At 41.9% G+C, this 18,206-nt stretch overlaps 7 protein-coding genes across 7 annotated transcripts; 4 read left to right on the top strand and 3 right to left on the bottom strand.

The window, feature by feature from the left end:
* Positions 1-4,012: 4,012 nt before the first annotated feature.
* TRUGW13939_06769 (uncharacterized protein) lies at positions 4,013-4,570 on the bottom strand (the record flags this gene model as incomplete). Its single annotated transcript, XM_035489917.1, has 1 exon — positions 4,013-4,570. The coding sequence occupies one exon, from the start codon at positions 4,568-4,570 to the stop codon at positions 4,013-4,015; it is 558 nt and encodes a 185-aa protein (XP_035345810.1).
* Positions 4,571-4,799: 229 nt separating this feature from the next.
* On the top strand, positions 4,800-6,040 carry TRUGW13939_06768 (uncharacterized protein; the record flags this gene model as incomplete). Its single annotated transcript, XM_035489916.1, has 3 exons — positions 4,800-5,266; positions 5,321-5,615; positions 5,678-6,040. The coding sequence occupies 3 exons, from the start codon at positions 4,800-4,802 to the stop codon at positions 6,038-6,040; spliced, it is 1,125 nt and encodes a 374-aa protein (XP_035345809.1).
* Positions 6,041-6,230: 190 nt separating this feature from the next.
* Positions 6,231-7,529, bottom strand: TRUGW13939_06767 (uncharacterized protein; the record flags this gene model as incomplete). Its single annotated transcript, XM_035489915.1, has 1 exon — positions 6,231-7,529. One exon carries the CDS (start codon positions 7,527-7,529, stop codon positions 6,231-6,233), a length of 1,299 nt encoding a protein of 432 aa, XP_035345808.1.
* Positions 7,530-9,373: 1,844 nt separating this feature from the next.
* TRUGW13939_06766 (uncharacterized protein) lies at positions 9,374-9,931 on the top strand (the record flags this gene model as incomplete). Its single annotated transcript, XM_035489914.1, has 2 exons — positions 9,374-9,452; positions 9,519-9,931. The coding sequence occupies 2 exons, from the start codon at positions 9,374-9,376 to the stop codon at positions 9,929-9,931; spliced, it is 492 nt and encodes a 163-aa protein (XP_035345807.1).
* A 940-nt stretch (positions 9,932-10,871) lies between these two features.
* TRUGW13939_06765 (uncharacterized protein) lies at positions 10,872-11,378 on the top strand (the record flags this gene model as incomplete). The annotated part of the gene is made up of 1 exon (XM_035489913.1): positions 10,872-11,378. The coding sequence occupies one exon, from the start codon at positions 10,872-10,874 to the stop codon at positions 11,376-11,378; it is 507 nt and encodes a 168-aa protein (XP_035345806.1).
* A 527-nt stretch (positions 11,379-11,905) lies between these two features.
* On the bottom strand, positions 11,906-12,685 carry TRUGW13939_06764 (uncharacterized protein; the record flags this gene model as incomplete). The annotated part of the gene is made up of 2 exons (XM_035489912.1): positions 11,906-12,468; positions 12,520-12,685. 2 exons carry the CDS (start codon positions 12,683-12,685, stop codon positions 11,906-11,908), a joined length of 729 nt encoding a protein of 242 aa, XP_035345805.1.
* A 2,376-nt stretch (positions 12,686-15,061) lies between these two features.
* Positions 15,062-16,288, top strand: TRUGW13939_06763 (uncharacterized protein; the record flags this gene model as incomplete). The annotated part of the gene is made up of 4 exons (XM_035489911.1): positions 15,062-15,385; positions 15,456-15,577; positions 15,632-15,803; positions 15,881-16,288. 4 exons carry the CDS (start codon positions 15,062-15,064, stop codon positions 16,286-16,288), a joined length of 1,026 nt encoding a protein of 341 aa, XP_035345804.1.
* Positions 16,289-18,206: the final 1,918 nt, after the last annotated feature.

The raw sequence follows: 18,206 nt of genomic DNA, 5'->3' as shown, positions 1-18,206 counted from the left end.
TTAGTCTATGACTTAGGGCTATTTTTTATTAAGGGAGGTTCCTTTTATAAATAGATAAGAAGTGTTCTGCTTGTATTGGGATTGGATATTGTCAATCTTTTTTAGCTTTTCAAGATTATATGTTATTTGGTATAAGTATTTATAGAAAGCTTTATATTGTTTTGATATATCACTCTTAACAGTTATATATCTTATTTCTTAGTTAATCACAGTTTTCAATTATGAGATTTTTATGTCGTCGGTCTATAATTGACTTTTTATAAGAAGTAATATCCATTTAAATTCACTAATAAAGTCCTAGAAAGAGGTATGTTCTTGTTATATATGGTTAAGTTCAAGATTCACCTTCTTTATAAATTAATAATCTTTGAACAGCACGTTAAAATATATAAAAAAAGCTTCTAGTATAGCAAGAATAACTATATTTACATTCCTATAAAGCTACATCTAGAGATAAACCTTTATCTAGGCCTTTCCTGCTAACCATCTATAGGCATATCACAGTTGCTTGTATAGTCCTCTAATTACTGGTGTATTGACTGTTAATTTTATATATAGAATTGCCACAAACTATATATATTATAAATAATCAGAATCGTCATATTTATTGGGATGGTCAAGGGAATAATATGGTTTATTCACACTGTACATAGAGATTACTGATGATATAGCATCAGTAGAGACCTCAGGCATAGGTAGTTCAGTTATATTATTAACTTATTCTTTGATATGTGATAGATAAGTGGACATATTTATCAGAAAAAGTTCTATTTATTATATTTATTTTAATAACAGCTGATTCAGTTTTAAAGATATATCTTTTTAGTCTGGGCTATCCCTTAGTAAACTATTTATTATAATAGAGAAATTTTTTAATACTTAATTCAGTCATTGAAGAGCAGTAATATAATAATTTAATCTTCTAAATAAGGAGAGTTAGTATAGTTCTTAGAGACTTAACTCAAATAAATAAGAAGTAATCATATAGCTTAATCCTTTAGGTAAGAAGAGTGGTACATTCTTAATCCTTTAAATAGAGGAAAGGGGTGAGATGTTCAAATCTAATATTATAAGCTAGGTCCTATCTTACTAGCCTTATGTAGGTCTAAGAATTAAGTAGATTTGAATATAAGAAAAAGAAGGAAAAGGTTTGTAGGAATTTATATTGTTGAATATTGATACAGATGAGTATGGGTCCCAGGGGTGCTCTAGTGAATCTGGTGTAGCGTCAGGGGGTTCTTCTATGGCGAACCAGGTGCAGACCAGGTGCAGTTATTCTACGAGAGCGAAGCCTGAGTATCCCAGGGGCTAAGACCCTAACATAGAGCAATGATATAAACCAGTATATAGATAATTATAAGATATATAAAAAGATGAACATATATAGAGACAGGGTCTCTAGACTTTTCTAACTATTATCTATCCTAGTATGACCTTGGCAGTATTTGTTAATAGATTTTATAGAGCTGTTCTAGGACAAATAAGAATTTAATAATATTTTTATCACTATTGACTACTTAACTAAAAGACCAGTCTCCATACTATACCACAAGGGAATAACAGCTAGAGACATAGCAAAGTTATAGATTTAATATATCTTCCCATAGACAGACCTATTAAACAGCATTATATCAAACCAAGAAGGCCAGTTTATCTCTAAGTTCTAGGAAGAGGTATGCTGAATTCTTCATATTAAGATAAAGCTGTTAACAGCATAGCATGCCTAGATAAATAGATAAACAGAGATAGTGAATCAGTATCTTTAGTAGCAGCTACAGCTATATATTAACTTTATAATAAATAACTAGTTAGAGTACCTACCAATTATTAACTTTACAGCTACGTCACTACTATAGAAATCTACAAAGATATCCCTATTTAAAATAGAAAAAGATTATACTTCTTAGATATTATTTAATTAGATACTATTAATACTGTCTAGAAGCTATATACTAAATAAGAAAAAAGCCTAAGTATAGGTATAGCGTTTAGAGCATATATAGGACTATACCTATAATAATATTATAGAAGCATAAGATAGACAGCAATAGTAAGCGAACAAATACAGATAGAAGATAGACTTCAGAGTTAGTGACTATATCTATATCAGTAATAAAGAATAGGATATAAAATAATTAAACAGAAAGCTAGATTATCAGTTTAAAAGACTATATAAGATACTATATAAGATAGGATATATCTTTAAATTAGATTTATTACAAGATATATAAGTATACTGTATCTTTTCTTTAAATAAGCTCTGTTATACTACTTTAACTAAGCTCTTTACTAGTTAACTAAAAAAGGAATATCCTAAGCTCCAGGTCAATAGAAATTTAGAATAGGAAATCAATAGGATCCTAGACTTCTAGATACATTGAAAAAAGCTATACTATTAAGTAAGCTAGCTAGACAGAGATCTAGATCTAATATAATATCTAATAGAGTACTTTTCAAATGCTTCACTAACGCTAAAATCATTCTATAATATTAATTCTAAGAAGCTAGGTCCGCCACACTGATTAAATATATAGATAAAAGCTATAAAGAAGGATTAATTTATTAAAAAGTATATAGATAATAATAGACTAACAACCAACACTTAAGGGCAAGTATTTCTAAAAAAAAGAGATGATATAATAGCTAAGCCTAAGACTATCCCTAAGGATAGGAGCAGCCTTATAGCCAGATAGAAAGCCTCAGACAGAAAGGGCATCAACCCTAACCCGCGGTGCCAGATCTAGGGATAGCCTCACCCCAGGGCTATAAAGGGTCAAGCTGGTTACCTAAGCACACAAGATAAAACCTTCCCGCAGGTCCTGGTAGTTAGATTCCTTTCCCATGCTTGTTGTTTTAGAGAATCGCACCCCTAGATAGGAATCGAATATCTTTGGAAAAGGCACGTCACATATCTTATGAATAAGAAATTATTAGAAAAGAAGCTTAGGTGCTTATATAGAATCAGGTTAAGATATCTTAAAGTGTTATTGCTGCTTTGGCCGAGCTAGAGTTTTTAGTCTCTTAACTGTCTGTATAACGTCAATTTCGTTATAGTGGTTGTGGAACTGCAGGATATAAAATAACTGGGTGTTCTAATCGTATTTCTAATTAATTTTTTATATGTAATTATTATATGAGGTTAGAAATTGAGATTTGAAATTAATATAGAGCGCATTTCCGGGCGGGAAGTGGCCGCTCGCTTACCGATTACGTTATATATAGCTTTATACCAGAAATCTATTTGCTTGTCCTCCAGAACACTTCCTCACAATTACTTTATATTAAATTAGATCTATACTTTATAAGTTTATTTTATTTATTAATAAACTTATTTTTTAGCTATTATCTTATCTGCAAGATATAGCCTCTATCTCTAGTCACCTACGACCCTTGTCTTATTCAGCAGAGTACTACCAACGAACACCTTTCTGGTAAAGAACGGTTGATACGTTTTGACAAGTTGTTCAACAATTCAAAATGAAAGGGAAAATTATTGAATGTTGATTTAAAACTCTGCTGCTTTTCATATAATTTGGTCTTCATGTTCTATAAACCTATTTACTCCCTCTAGTTAACTCCAAGCTGTAATAGCTATCAAAAATTTCATGAGAATTATGTGAGAACTGGTGCACTACCAGGGCCAGCACCTACTCCCCGGACCTAGGGCTACACCAATTCCTTAAGAAAATAGGGTAACAATCTTAAACTAAACTATAGAACTACAGGGCAGAGACTTATCTTTGCACTAAGGATTAAGAACTAACCGAGATCAGTAATCAGGTTGATACTATAGCTAACTATAGCTCTAGACAAGAAATCTATTTGCTTGCCATCTAAAACACTTCCTCGCAAAGTAGTACTATAAGTATTGAAAAATGGTGATTTTCGCTGAAATAAACGATAGACCATAGTTTAACATAATAGACACTTAGGAGAATATATTCGATCGCTTCAATAAAAAGATAAGTAGGCATGACGACAAGCTGTTGTCAAGTCACCCACAAAATTCGATTCAGTCTCTATGACTTTTCCCCAGCCTTTGGCGAGTTGTGATCTTAGCTAAAAGAGACGCGGCCTCCGAATGATCACACTCTGACCCGTGAAGATGATTTTCCGAAATAGGGACGGGCTTTGTTTCATCCCGCTTCGAAAATATGCCAGAGTCTGGCTTATAACAAGAGTACTGAATATCGGCACCACGTAGCGCGCAAATCTCATTACTGATGCAACTACCCGTGCAAGCGGTCAGATCAAACCCACGAGTTCGTTTATTCCAGAAATCATAGAAGACAGAATGATCTTTCTCCATGGCTTCGGTAACGTTGTGCCAAAATCCGGGAGTGAGCTCGAAGTTGGGATCTTCCACGGGTGGAGAGAGTTTGGACCCGTAGTTTGCCTTGGCGCTGTAGTAGGGGATCCATTCTGGTTCCGCTTGGGGCGAAAGGTCATTGACGTTCGTAATGTACTGCGTGTAATCCATCACGCCGAATGTGACAGGGTCGATCTGGTACACCCGGAATGATGCATAGCCAGATTTCCAGGGAGTCAACGAGGGCGCGATGTATCCCATTGCTGTCGCGGTATTCCAATTGCGATTCAAGTAATCCGAGTATGAGATTTGGAACTCGTCCTTGTGGGTATGTCCGCAATATGCAAAACAGAAGAGGAACGCCAATTACTACGCACAACGTTGGTTCATCTAAGCAACAAATGCGTGGCCTTTTGCGACTCCCTCGATACGCTAAATGATGTAACTATGATATTTTTGTATGAAAGCTTTCTGCTCGCTTCTGCATTTTATGGCGATCAAAGTAAGTTCTCTAAACAACTGGAGACAATACACTTATCAAAGCTTCATAGGCTTCAAGGCTTGGAGGCGGTTGAATCATGCATCTAGCGCGCTATTTGCAGATGGACTTCATGAGACTGTTAAAGAAAGACAAAAATTGCCATTTTTCATTATCAATCTCCGCCAGCAAATATTTGCAAGAATCTATGGATCTGATATCAGTTTTGCTGTTTTTTTGGGGCGACCGCCACGTGTCAGTAAGCGATTTTGCTTTACCAATATGCCCCTTGATGTTAGCGAGGACACGTATTATATGACAGGGAATGATTTGGACCAGAAGCTACAGCAGCTGGATCGAGCCGGCTGGAACATTGTGGGCCTGATTATTCGATGGTCCATGATCACGTCTACGATACTTGAAGATACACTAGAAACGTTACTTGGTCGAGGTATTTCTGATATACCTCAGCGCATCCTGTACGTTATCGATTAACGTGATATTATGTTGTTAAACTAATGAAGATGTGATAGAGAGCTAAGGTCCAAGATTAGCCAAGCATGGAATGATCTTCCTTCTTTCCTCACGGTTCCAACGCATGACTTGTGGCAAAAGGGGCGGCCTTGCCACGAGGTCGATATACTCCATCAGATTAGACTATTCTACCTTCATACCACATTTTTAATTGAATGGGCGGCGTCAAGAAACAGCCTTGATAATGCAAGAGTGCTTTTTGCCAATGCAAGTGAGCTTCTTGAATGGGTCAACAATGCTCTAGTGCGGCGTGAACAATTATCTGACCTTGGACTTGTCTCTCTGGCGTGGAGGGTAAGTCTTACAGTGAAATAAGCTCATATCATGAACCTTTCGCTCACTTTTGAATAAACTAGGTTGCTTCTTGTGCCCTCCCAGCTGCGGGCGTTATTGCCTGGTATCTTTTGCAACCATCATCTCGTATGGGGCTAGTAAAGCTTGATCCAGCATCACGTCGACATAGTATCGAGAATCTTTCCGTGCTAATCGCACATATGGGTGCTTTGCATGACCCCGGAGACGGCAACTACCAGCTCTTCTGTCAAGCTAAGAATGCCCTTCAATCTGCAATGGACACAATTCTACAACCGTCAACTACAGATCAGTCGCAAACCCCACTTGATATGTCCCACCCAGCAATCCCCCCAGACTGGTTGTATCCGGACTACTTGGGTCTAGGAGTAGAATCCTGGTTCGTCCCCTCTTCTGCCAAAGTGTGATTATCAGCATTAAGATAATAACTATTTTCTAGGATTGGTTTACCAGATCGTGGATCTTTCACTGGACTGGATGAAAATATGCTTTATTAGGTATAGAGAGGTCCCTGGCTATGGTCGATGGAAAGCTTATACTTAGGCCACAGATGCTGTGATCTTACATACCAAAATGTCACGATATGAAGGCGTGTTTTCATAGTGGGGGAAATGTGACACTCGCTCCAAGACTCTTACCAATCCAATACCCCATTGCTTCACGTACAATGTTACTGCTTGACCACTCTCGTGATGGATGAGCACGGTTGCTAAAATGCAACCAAAATGTATCATAATAGCGATCAATCACTGATGTTGTTCCTGTAAATCCAGTGTGGCTCGCAGTCAACATGCTGGCCAGTGGCCCGGCTATATAGTATTGGTCTAGCTCAAAACCAAGACTATGTGCATCAGCCGGAAATCGGGCATTGAAATTAGTGAATATCAGGTTCACAGCTTCTTCGGACAGAATTCGATTACCCAAATACGTTTCATTGTTAAGAATCATCTGACACAGGGCTGCTGTATCATGCACAGTTGAGAACAATCCTGCATGACCGGATACACCGTCCAAAGCCCATGAGTTCTCATCATGAACCGTTCCACGAACCCGTTGCGAACGTTGTGGCTCTAAGGGACCTAGAACGGCTATCTGAAATTCTTGGGTTGCTGTTCGGTTGTACATAGGAGTCTTATCAGTGAGACCTTCGATGTTCCCGCGATTGAAAAAAGTTGAAGTCATTCCCAATTGTTTGGTGAAGTCATAAATGAGGTGATCAAGACTCCGGCCTGTTATGGACTCTAAAACAATCATCATTGACATGAAACTCAGGTCTGGGTAAAGATAAGTGCTACCGGGAGTGTTGATGATTTCCTGGGTAAGGATTGCGTTAATCTCTGCCTGATATGAGGTATATTTGGATGAGAAAAGCGGTGGTGATGGGTCAGAGTTGAATCCACTTGTGTGTGTAAGAAGCTCGAGAATTGTGATGTTCCCTTTCCCATTCACTGCAAATTCCGGTAGGTAAGAGGCAACGGTAGCATTTAGACTGAGCTTTCCATTATCCAACTCCCGCAGCGTTGCGACTGTGGTAAAGAGCTTAGTTAGGCTAGCCATGTCGTAAACAGTGTCGATTGTTGCGCTCTCTTGTAGGCAAGAGGGCAGTTTATTTCCGTTGACGTCCGCATAAAGGTTTCTTTTGCCGACAGCAAAGTGACTGACTATCACGCCCTGACGAGCCACGAGATTGACAGATCCTGGCTCGATTGGGTGGACCTCATCATATGAGAAGTCGCTGTAGTTGGCAGCCCGCGTGTATGCAGTCAAATTGTGGACCATCTGGTTGAGTGGACCAGCGGCCATGCCCACCGAATAGGGCGATCCGTAAACAAGACCACGATCATTGATGCTGCTGGAAGCGATAGCAGAGGCGCAATCTAGCACAGCCACCACCATCCATTGATTCTATGAATTTTTCAGTAGCTTCATATTGGCAAGCGTGATATAGAAGGTTAATTGTTGTCGGAATATGAGTTAGGGGCTGGTTGAGCGAATTTATAATGTTACAAGCCTTGTATTACTGCTCTGCCCCCAACTCCCCATGTTGTTGTCGGTGTAGAGACCCCGCATTCCGTGACTAGCTCTCTCCGCTCGGAGAAAACACTATCAGTTTACTCCGACAAGAGGTTGCTGGGCTACTTGCAATGGTCGACGTGTAAATGTAAGTAAATAATATATAATATGTGGAGAATGTCGTATGTAGTAAATATATGTAGATTCGAATCCGTTGGTATACTAGCAGAAGGGTAGTTAAGGCTCCCGCCTATAAGAGATTAAAACATTCTCCCGCAGTCATACCAGATACATCAGATGAACTCTATGTCATTCCGCATCGCTACAGTCACTCCTTTATTAATTCCGTCAAGTTTTGTGTTACATGAGCTATTCTCCCCTATAAAAGTTCATTAGCAAAAGTACATTCTTCATAGAATATGAAGCAGAATAAAAGAAATAAGCATAAGAAATACATACAGCCTTATCAATACAGCCATGCATATCAGTGTAGCACTACGGATACTGAACATTATGGGTTGTTGGCAATGTGTATTGGGCCAGTTGAAGTTGCGCTAAACTCAAGTGATCCATAACTATTTGGTTTTGAAGAACTGAGTACTTCACATATATTACTAATCAACAAGACAGCGTGAACTGGTTGGAAACCGCCCTAAATTCGAGTAGGTGAAGCTAAACAACAGCAACGTGTCTGAGTTATATCTGAAGAGCTGTGGTTGCTGCGAGTGATTCGAGAAGATGTAGACAACCCAATGAAACGAACAAAATTCTAAAATGCCGCGGGAATTGTCGGAAAGATTTCCTTTTTTCTACTGTTAATACCAAATATAATTATAATAATAATAGCTGACATTCCTGCAGAATCCGAAATTCCGGATTTCGAGCCTATCGGTGGTTTCGGTTAGGTTTGGCATCGCCGACTACGCCGAAGGTGGTTGGTGGTTGGGCTTCAACAATTCAAAAGCGAGATCGAGATTGGCCCCACGAAGAAAGTGGCTAACGAGAATGTAGGGCATAATAAGATGATAGCTTAACGTACGTATGCCGGAGCATTAACTACGTTCACGTCGTTCGGTCCTTTTGGTGCCGATGCCTTGAAGCATCTCCATTTTCGGATTTGAATGATGGAGAAAACTATAAAGCTACGGGCATATCAAAGCGATAAAACCACCTGCTTCTGCATAACCATACCATTCAACTTCCAAGAAGACTGGCCGAAGAACGATTATATCCACTCTGTCAAGACCCTAAACAAGTGCATAAGCAAGGCCAGTTTGACAAGTCAAGCGCTCTCCCTCGCCGGTAAAACTGGAAATAATCCGACGACCTGATCTCAGCCATGCCTGCATTTGCACCAGCCCTGACACCGTTCGAAATGAGACCTCAGTCGCAATTCGTCACTGGCAGCCTAGTTTATGCAGGTCCAACATGAAACTCTCTTGCCTCATATTGCCCGACTGGCCATCCATGCTACAGTTCGTCCGTGACGCTCTCTCAGTACCGACCTAGATCTTTCTCGGCGCGCTCCTGCAATCTACGTTGCTACTATTTCTTCCCTCATGCGTTGCCGTTCTGCCCACCATCATCTACTTCATCTCCTGCCTCGTCGACAACTTTCTCATCTGGCACGGCGTCCGCTCAAACCCACATATGTTCGCCGTAGTCAACAGAAAGACACCGCGCAGTTCCCTGGCAGTACAACACTATCGCAAAGTCCAATAGTCGTCATGAAGCTCGCCACTCGCTGCAATCACCCGCTCAGCATTTTTCACCCACATATGCGAGAGATTAGCTTCTTCTTTGAAAGTATGGTGAAGAACCTCGACGACAATAGTTAACGGTACGGTTTCCTCGACGCTAGTGGCTACATAGGGAACGAGCGCGTGACAGGAAACGAGGTCATGATCATGGCATACTTTCGCACATACGAGGGATTGCATGCATTTTCTCATGAAGAAGGCGGCGTGCATCGCGAGGCTTGGAGTTATTGGAATACCGAGGTGATGAGCAAGGGGAAGATCGAGGAGGGCTGCATGTTCAGTAATATGCATGAGACCTACCAGGCGCCCGCTGGAAAGTGGGAGGACATCTACGTGAATTATCATCCCAGTGGATTAGGCGCGATGACGTACAAGGTCAATGTAGATTGGCAGGAGAAGTGGGCTCGTCCGTTGATTGATGCGAGGAAAGGGCTGCTAAGGAGCATCAAGGGGCGGATGGCAGTGAGTGCGGGGAATGACAAAGATATATATGGATATGACCCGTATGCAAATGAAAAGGCTTGATCCAAGCCTGTTATAGGAGGAGGAGGCAGGAATCTTAGAGTTCAATTTCGGAGTGCAACCACTTCTATTAATTTTTCCCTTCTCCCCCCCCATAATGATATTTGACGCAGACAAGCAAGTCGAGCTAAGATAACCCATGGATGACGATATCTGCTTGAAAATAAAATCATACACACGAAAGTAACCATCGTCTGCACAAGGCATATCTATAACAAGAAACATTAACAACTCCATATCCTCTCACCAGGACTACACATTTGGTAAGTCACAAGAAGTATCATTTCAGCCCAAGCTCTTGGGGAGTTTACCTTGCCGAAATTGGAAGCAATTTTGCCATCATCGATCGATTTTCTGCTCCCAGGGGTGACTACACTGATGAGGCCCACCACGAGGATGATGAGTTAGGAGGGTTATGAGGACGAAGACAAGGGTCCATGTCAGGTAAGCGGTCCTCGTGACATGACGAAATGAATCGAAGTTAACCAGTCATAAATCGTGACTCTATCCCCATTACCGACTTGGTGCTGTAAAAGATTGCCATGAAGGTAATAGGACAACCGGCTGTCTCGCCATACCTGGCCTAAGGGAAATAATTATATTCTTAAAGTCTGAACGGGACCAGAGCTACACTTATTTCACACCTTAAGTTACAGACAGCTGACTTGCCATCATGTATAGAGTCGTCTACATGTAGAAGCTAGTACGCAGTCACCGAATGCAAAAGCTTCATATTTATAAATTGACAATTTCATTTGGTGAAAAGTATACTAAGAACTGTGATGGATTAAAGTGTACCAGTACTAACATAGTCAGATTGTGTGGTTATGACGCGCACATTAGTAATGGGAACCCAAGCATCAATCTTGATTTTCTCATACGTTTTTCGCATAGCCGTTCCCAAACAGACTCACCATCTTCAATAAATCAACGACATGAAAATATGATCGCGTTATCAAGTATTAAATCTACCAAATTTGCGCTTTCAGCTCACAAGTGTCTCTTGCACCGTTACCTTCACCTAAAGCCGACTATTGTCGATTTAGAGCGCTCGAGTCTCCATCTGGAACGCTCAGAAAATTGCCTTTCAGGCGACGAAGATGACGTTGCCCGGCACAAATCCTCCTTTGATCCCGCCATCACAAATCCAGAGCGTGAATTTCAGACTCTCGACAACGAATGCAAAGCCGAGGGTATCACTGATCCGCTCTTATACAGTCCAGCCAATTTGGCAGTTAGTTTAATATTAAAGGAAATCGCCAAGGAGGAATCGCGTATAGAAGGGGGACGAGAGAGAAAGTTTGGCAGTGGGAAAGGGTGGACGAGGAAAGGAAAGCTTGTGCATATCAAAAATATCCCCGGCGGTCCATTCGATCGGTATGAAAAGCTGCTTGAGGTGCTGAAAAAACGAGCTTCAGATTATTCTACCAAGTTTGTCAAACAAAGTTGATAACGCGGCCGTTTTATTGTTGTCTATAGTAATTAGCACTCTGTTGGGCAATCTTTTTTTTACCACGGTTCAATGAAGTATAGTTAACATACGTAAAAACAAAACAAAGCAAAACAAACTTATTATCATAAGCGCAGAGTAATTAAGTGTAACCTCTCTACGTCTTGTTATGCTTAATAATTCAGGACCATGTCAGGATTGGCCTCTTATGTACAATATCACCAAACTTTTAACACCTCACAATGCTTGTTTAGTCGCCATGGGGATTTTAGTTGAGTTTCTTCCCAAAAAGGGGCAAATACGTTGGTACAAATTTCCTCGTCTCAGTAGTGGCTCCATAGCTCAATACATTATATTTTCACGGGCTATCTGACATTTACACTGTCTACCAACCCGCAAAGCCCATACGATTTCAGTTTAGGTTTTGTGGTTATGGCGAAACCTCCTAAAAGTAGGACACCGGGTGAAGTGTGGCGCATACCGATAGGCACCACGGAGTCACTACAATTACCTTATCTCCTATCCTTTCAATGGGATGAGTTGCGCTGGCGATTGATCTCGTCCACGATATGCTCCAAGCTACATACAATAGCCGTGGGCCGCACATTCGGCATAGCAGCATCCTGCCATCCTCTATTGGCACGATCAACCCAGATCGCGTGCATGCCCATGCTACGTGCTCCAACGATGTCGAATGGGTTACCACTGATAAGCCATACCTCGTTCATCTGCGATGGCTGCTTACCGACCTTCTCGGCGAGATGCTGATAACTCGTACGGGATGGCTTATACCGCCGGACCTCGTCAACTGTGATGAAGTCCTGGAAGACTTTGGCTTGCGGGGCTAGGTCCCTAGAGCAGAGCACGGAGTTGGAGATCATAGTCCTGGACCCATTGGAGAACACCACAGCTAGGAGGGTGGGATCTGTTGCGATTCGGTTCAGGGCTGAGTTCACATCAGGGAATGTTGACAGGTTGTCATAGGCTTCCATCAGAGCGGTGATATCACCATCTCTTAGTTCCTCCCCTTTTTCTGCGAGGGCATGGTGGAGTGAGTTTCTAGTGACAACCGAGAAGTCCTCGTAGCACTCTAGGCAAACATTAAAGATCCTCTTAGCGCAGGTATACAGTCTTGGCTTACCCATACTGTTGAGTCTCCATGTATATTCCAGTTGGTACTGTCTCCAGAGCGTAGAGATGGACTTCGCTTTAGCCGCGTCGAAATGCTTCCCTAACTGCTCGGCAATGGAGTCTGTTGACAGTAGGGTGCCATAGAGGTCAAAGGCCACGATCGTGTTTGTCGCCATGATTATGGTTGATGATCGTTACCGAATTCTTGCGCCCGAATTGCCAAGGAGTCTGAAGCTATTTAAGTAAAGGCGAGGAAAATGTTGGCGGGATGGAATGAGGGTCAAGCGGCGGGAACACGTGGAATTTCCGCCGATGGTGTTTACGTCAGTTTTAACCACAGAACAGACCGTTAAGAGCTGACTGTGGACAAAACATAGACTGTGTTAATTTAAGTGCATTTTCTGGCGTATCGAAGTTACCGTTACTAAGAAATTAGTTTGCATTTTACCGCACTTTTTATTTACAGGTATTCCTCAAGCTTTTCGCGACTTGACGTTGTTTACTTTGGAAGAAACACGTACGTGGTTCTATTTGTCATGAGCATGTACGGCCCTCTACAAAAAAAGCCATTATAACACAGATGGGGAAGACCCCACGACCATGGTAAATAGCTATCAGCCAAGAAGCGGAAACCCTCGGTACTACCTAGGTAGTAACAGTGACAACATTAAGGGCCAGTTCGCTATCGAAGGGAACGTCAAATCTGATCATTTATGTAACATCCTCCTAGTAAGGATAAGTAATTCTCATGATAATTTTGTTGTAATTATTGGGAAAGAGAAGCTAAATACAGTCAGAACGTGTTATAAACGTATAGAGTCTTCCTACTATAGTATATACTAGAATTCTTCGAAGGTGGGTACCTCTCCCAAATATTGCCTAATGGTGTCAAGTCAAATTGGCATTGTAGGCGGATTAATGTTCTTTTGGCCTTTACTATTATCTAGCTCAGCCTCAAACGCAAGCTGGCTACCACTGCTGCTAATGGTTGATGTGAAGAATCTCTCGATTATGCCCTTGACTGAAAGCGCTGTAGAGATCCCCCAGCACCCGTCCTCAGCCTTGCAACTTGTAGCTGATATGGATGAGGCACAAACACCTCCCTAGAGTAGCTATAGTAATTCTTGTAGCATACCGCCGATATTGTCGCTCATCTAGGTCCAGTTCCCGTCTAAAGGTAGCTGGTTTGCTGCTGTTGATCCATATATTCCAGGCGAATTTCAGCGACACGTATACTCGTGCCATAATTGGTTTTCCGAGACTGTAAATCTTTCTCGGGCAACTTTTTACCTTCTTCATAACCGTTGGCAAAGTATTTCTTCCTGATCTTGCCCAAGGCCTCTTGGCCGCCATATTCGTTATCGTGCTAGGCGTCAAACCACCGACCGGACCAGAAGGTGACATTGTTCAACGACCATACTTCGCTCGCGGTGTCTGAGATAACTACTGCCCTATTTGTCCATTACCGATGGGAGGACATTGTTGCCATTTGGTAGTAGGTCTGCCGTACCAGAGCCATCACCCATATTATATATTCAGTTCTCATGTTTTTAACCGGTGTTGGTGACAGGGTCCTCTTTGGCTGCACGTATACTTTCCCAGATAACAAGCTTGGAAGAGATTAATAAATTAATGAAGACTAACGCTACAGTACTGAGATCCTTGAATCAATGGTGGCTGGCTTCTTCTTTAGCAATACATCTAAGTAATTCATTTACCATTCATTCGTCCCCTAACAATACATATTAGGAGAAATCGTTGACTTTATCCATGTAAAGATCATGACTGCAGAAAATAAAAATTTTAATACAATTTCTAGCAAGAGAACGACTCATGAAATCTCCGAAGCTAATAGCAGGTTGTGGGTGAGACATATAATGATATATTAAGTGTTTTAAAACACTAAATCGGCAAATAAGCCCGGTTTCACTACATCAGTAAAGATTTTCATCGAAGTTGGCCCAGCGAGCATCCGAAGCCAGGCTACTTTAGCAAAAATATGTCACCCATAAATGATTACTAGCGACTAATACCTACCAATGGTTTCCTTTTTAGTCACGCTGTAACCAAGCTCACATTGATACCACACCACAGTGTCGTCCCCGCCCCCTCGGCCAATTGTCGGCACATCTATACTAGGTGCCACTACAACATGGGATCGGCTTTCCGGTGGAGATGTTACCGAATCTTACCTCATAAAGTTATTCATGGAACGTTATTGGTTGGATATCCGGCACCATTTAGGATAAGACGTTTTACCAATAAACCAAAAAGTAGACCCTAGTCGGCTGACACTTCCTCTCCGAGTTAGTAGATGTTTTAAGAGACCTCCCTCAACAAAAGACAAAATTGCCATATAACGTAGTTTAATATTTTTCTTAGGGCATTTTCCTATTTTGATTAGCGGATACAATGGGAAGCAAAAAGTCTTGGCATTTGAAGCTACAGTCTCAATCTCTAGAATATAAAGGCATCATAATTTCCTGGGAGATCAATAATATTCTGAACAAGCTAGTGCTATATTGTTTTCCAGTACTACGACATTAGTAAAGATGAAGAACTTTCACACTTTACACGTTCTTTCTCTGCTTGCAACCATCGGCACTTTTGTCAACGGCCAAGGAGAATTCACTCTGGCTTGCAATGCCCTTACCATCCAACGAGGTGATCCTATCATCAGCCCCGGTGCTATTAGTAACCATACCCATATCGTTATCGGCGGCACTGCATTCAATCGTTCGATGAGCCAAGATGCAGCCCCGAATGCATTGGCGACTACTTGCTCGGCAGCTATTGATAGATCTAATTACTGGCAGCCGCTACTATATCATATGCAGTCAGATGGTCAATTCGAAGCAGTTGAATTTCAAGGAAATGTGACTTTACCCATACCCTCCTAGAGTAGATTTGATAAAGACGGTTTCTCACGCGCATTTCTATTTACAGGCTGTGTATTACCTACAACGCGCGTGTGATTACGCAGATAACCGGACCTCATGTCCTACCGGATTCATGCCGCAGGCCCCCCCAGCTGGGCTTCGTATGATTTCTGGGAGTCCCTTGCTTCGGTATGGTATTTTGCACATCAAACATGTCATATAATATGACTGACATGAGAGTAGGAATTACACAGACACCTTTGCTCAACGCGCTCAGTCACACATGTGCTTGACAGATTCAACTAGTGTCTACACCAACTCTCTCCCAACTCAAGCTTGCCTCAGACTACGTTCTCAGGTGTTCTTCCCGTCTTGCTGGGATGGGAAGAACCTTGATACCCCCGACCACACTCATGTATTTCACACCTTGACTGAAGAAAACGGAAGAAAAAGAAAGAGAGAGTGAAGGCTAATAGTTGAATAAATACATAGGTATCTTTCCCCGCCATAGGGGATTACAATGGTGGTGTCTGTCCCTCCACACACCCCGTTGCGATATTTTCGATTTTCCTCGAATTCTTTTACGACACATCCCCTTATACAGACTGGGAGAACCTCGTCTATGCGATGGGTGACATCACTGGATACGGGTTACACGGTGACTTTCTCAATGGCTGGACAGACATTGATGCATTGCAGAACGCATTTGACACTTGTGGTAGTAATGGGTATTCTCTGTCGTCACCTGGTTGTTCGATTACGAATGGCACTGTTCAAGGGGCTCAGACCCAGCAAGTCCAGATTCAGCCGCCATATGAGGATTTGGGGTTGAATAAATCAGTACCAGTTTTGCCAGGGCCAAATTACGTTACTGGGAGCGTAGCAGACCGTACTGTTTAGACGAAAGTTGTGCAGGCATTACAGATGGATGGCAATAGGATGATGTAGCCTGTTGGCGTATATATGAGTCTAGGTGTCTCCTACTTAACTTGAATACCCATTGTGCGAAAGTTGTCAACTAGTGTATACATATTAAACTCTCCTATTACTAAATACTCCTGTGAAATATGGAGCTATCCTTAAACAGCCCCCCAATAATATATCCTGCCAGGTAGGAAGCACTTGACAGCAGAGCTGCGGATCCTCGTGGGGAGAGCTTAGCCTCAAATAGAAAGTTAGAATTAGGTTGTGTTAGCAAGCATTACTTAAGGTTTTTGGAGCTAAATTGGTGTAAATTGCCTGGTTTTAGTGTGAAACAGTTAAGCACGCTTAGTTAATCTTTGCAACGAAACGTTTAGTAAGTGAGAATCTAAGACGCGCATCCGCGCTTATTAGTGGAAAGCGTGGCATGACGATCTTCTATTGTTATACATGCTGGTTTCGTAACACATGGTAGTGATTGTCCCATTTTGGGTAAGATTGCGCGCTGGTACTGAAAACTGAGCTGTCGCTGATGATTGTTGAAGTGGTTCATATGTGCCTCATCTCATTTTTCATTCTCAAGCAAGGAAATATGGGTCATTCTGTCACGTTGTCCAATTCCAGTCCTTCATCGCGTGGTAAGTGGCTCTGCCTATCGTGGTAATAAAGATACCCCGCTTGATTCGACTGTGTCGTGTACTAGCTTCCCAGAGTCCGCCTTTGCTGAATGAAGATGTTAGTTAAAGGGGAAGAGCAGCATAGATACACTAAACCGTAGTGAAGAATGCCATACAGTTGACACGTTTATACTATCCCTTTCCGAGTCTCGACTGGTTTCAGATAGTCGTCTTGGATAGGAATTTCGATGCTGGAGAGCGACCCATCCCCTCACGAGATTTCTAATAAACCCGACGATGGTTCGTTCCATTGGACGGTATTTAGTTTTCCGAGCTTGGAAAAGGGGCTGGATCTCTACACGAAGTCACCTTATAGTTACACTAGTCGTCGGGTGGAGAGGACAATGGGATGGGTCGCCTGAAAGTCTGAGACCAATGACCTTCGTCGCGCTAACCCAGCCGCTTAGAAGTATCTCGACTCTCGCCTACAAAAGGATTCCTACGTATATTACCGAGTATACTGTGCGTACAATGTTCCTATGGCCATATTTATTTCTCAGCACACTTCTTAAATACGGACAAGAGAATGCGGGACCTAGGCGATTTGCAGAGCCCCGAAGCGGCGTAGCGCCCACAGAGCATCAGCGCTAGTGAGAGAGATTGCCATACATGCGAAGCGTGATGACAGATACTGACAAGTTGAAGATATTACTGGCCTAGCTATTGCACATGGACCGAAAATTTTTAATTGAGCGGCGTGGTTCATATTACATTTGTCACTTAGACCTTACTCAGACCTAAGTAGTACAACATACCTTACGTTATTGTAGACCGGGAATACGTCCCAAGAGACCGAAACTAGGCAATTACACCCGGCTGGGCGCTGCCTTTATTGCAAGATCTCCTCCCTAAGGAAATCTACAACACCCTACAACAATGCTAGCCATACCCCACTCTAAACCCAACGCTATCAGGCCAAGTCGGTATTCTTATGCGTGACAGGATAACCGGAGAGACAAAAAAAAGCCTTAGTCGATTTCCAGTAATCTGACGATTAAACTACTCGAGGACCAAACAGAATTGGTCAACAGACCTGAATGTTCAACGTGGCAAGCGATTAATTGATATTAACCTTGGTCAAAATGAGGATAAGGTAAAGATTCATTTGGAGATGACACTACAGAAACTGGTACATCTATCGTAGAAGCAATGGAGACGCATATAAACATCTCATTCACCGTACCTACAGATGTAGCTTTACGCGTTAATAAAGAGTTGAA

Source organism: Talaromyces rugulosus, chromosome III (assembly GCF_013368755.1).
Source record: "Talaromyces rugulosus chromosome III, complete sequence".
Lineage (NCBI taxonomy): Eukaryota > Fungi > Ascomycota > Eurotiomycetes > Eurotiales > Trichocomaceae > Talaromyces > Talaromyces rugulosus.
Note: the sequence above shows the minus strand (reverse complement) of the source record. Positions and strands in the feature narration are given on the sequence as shown.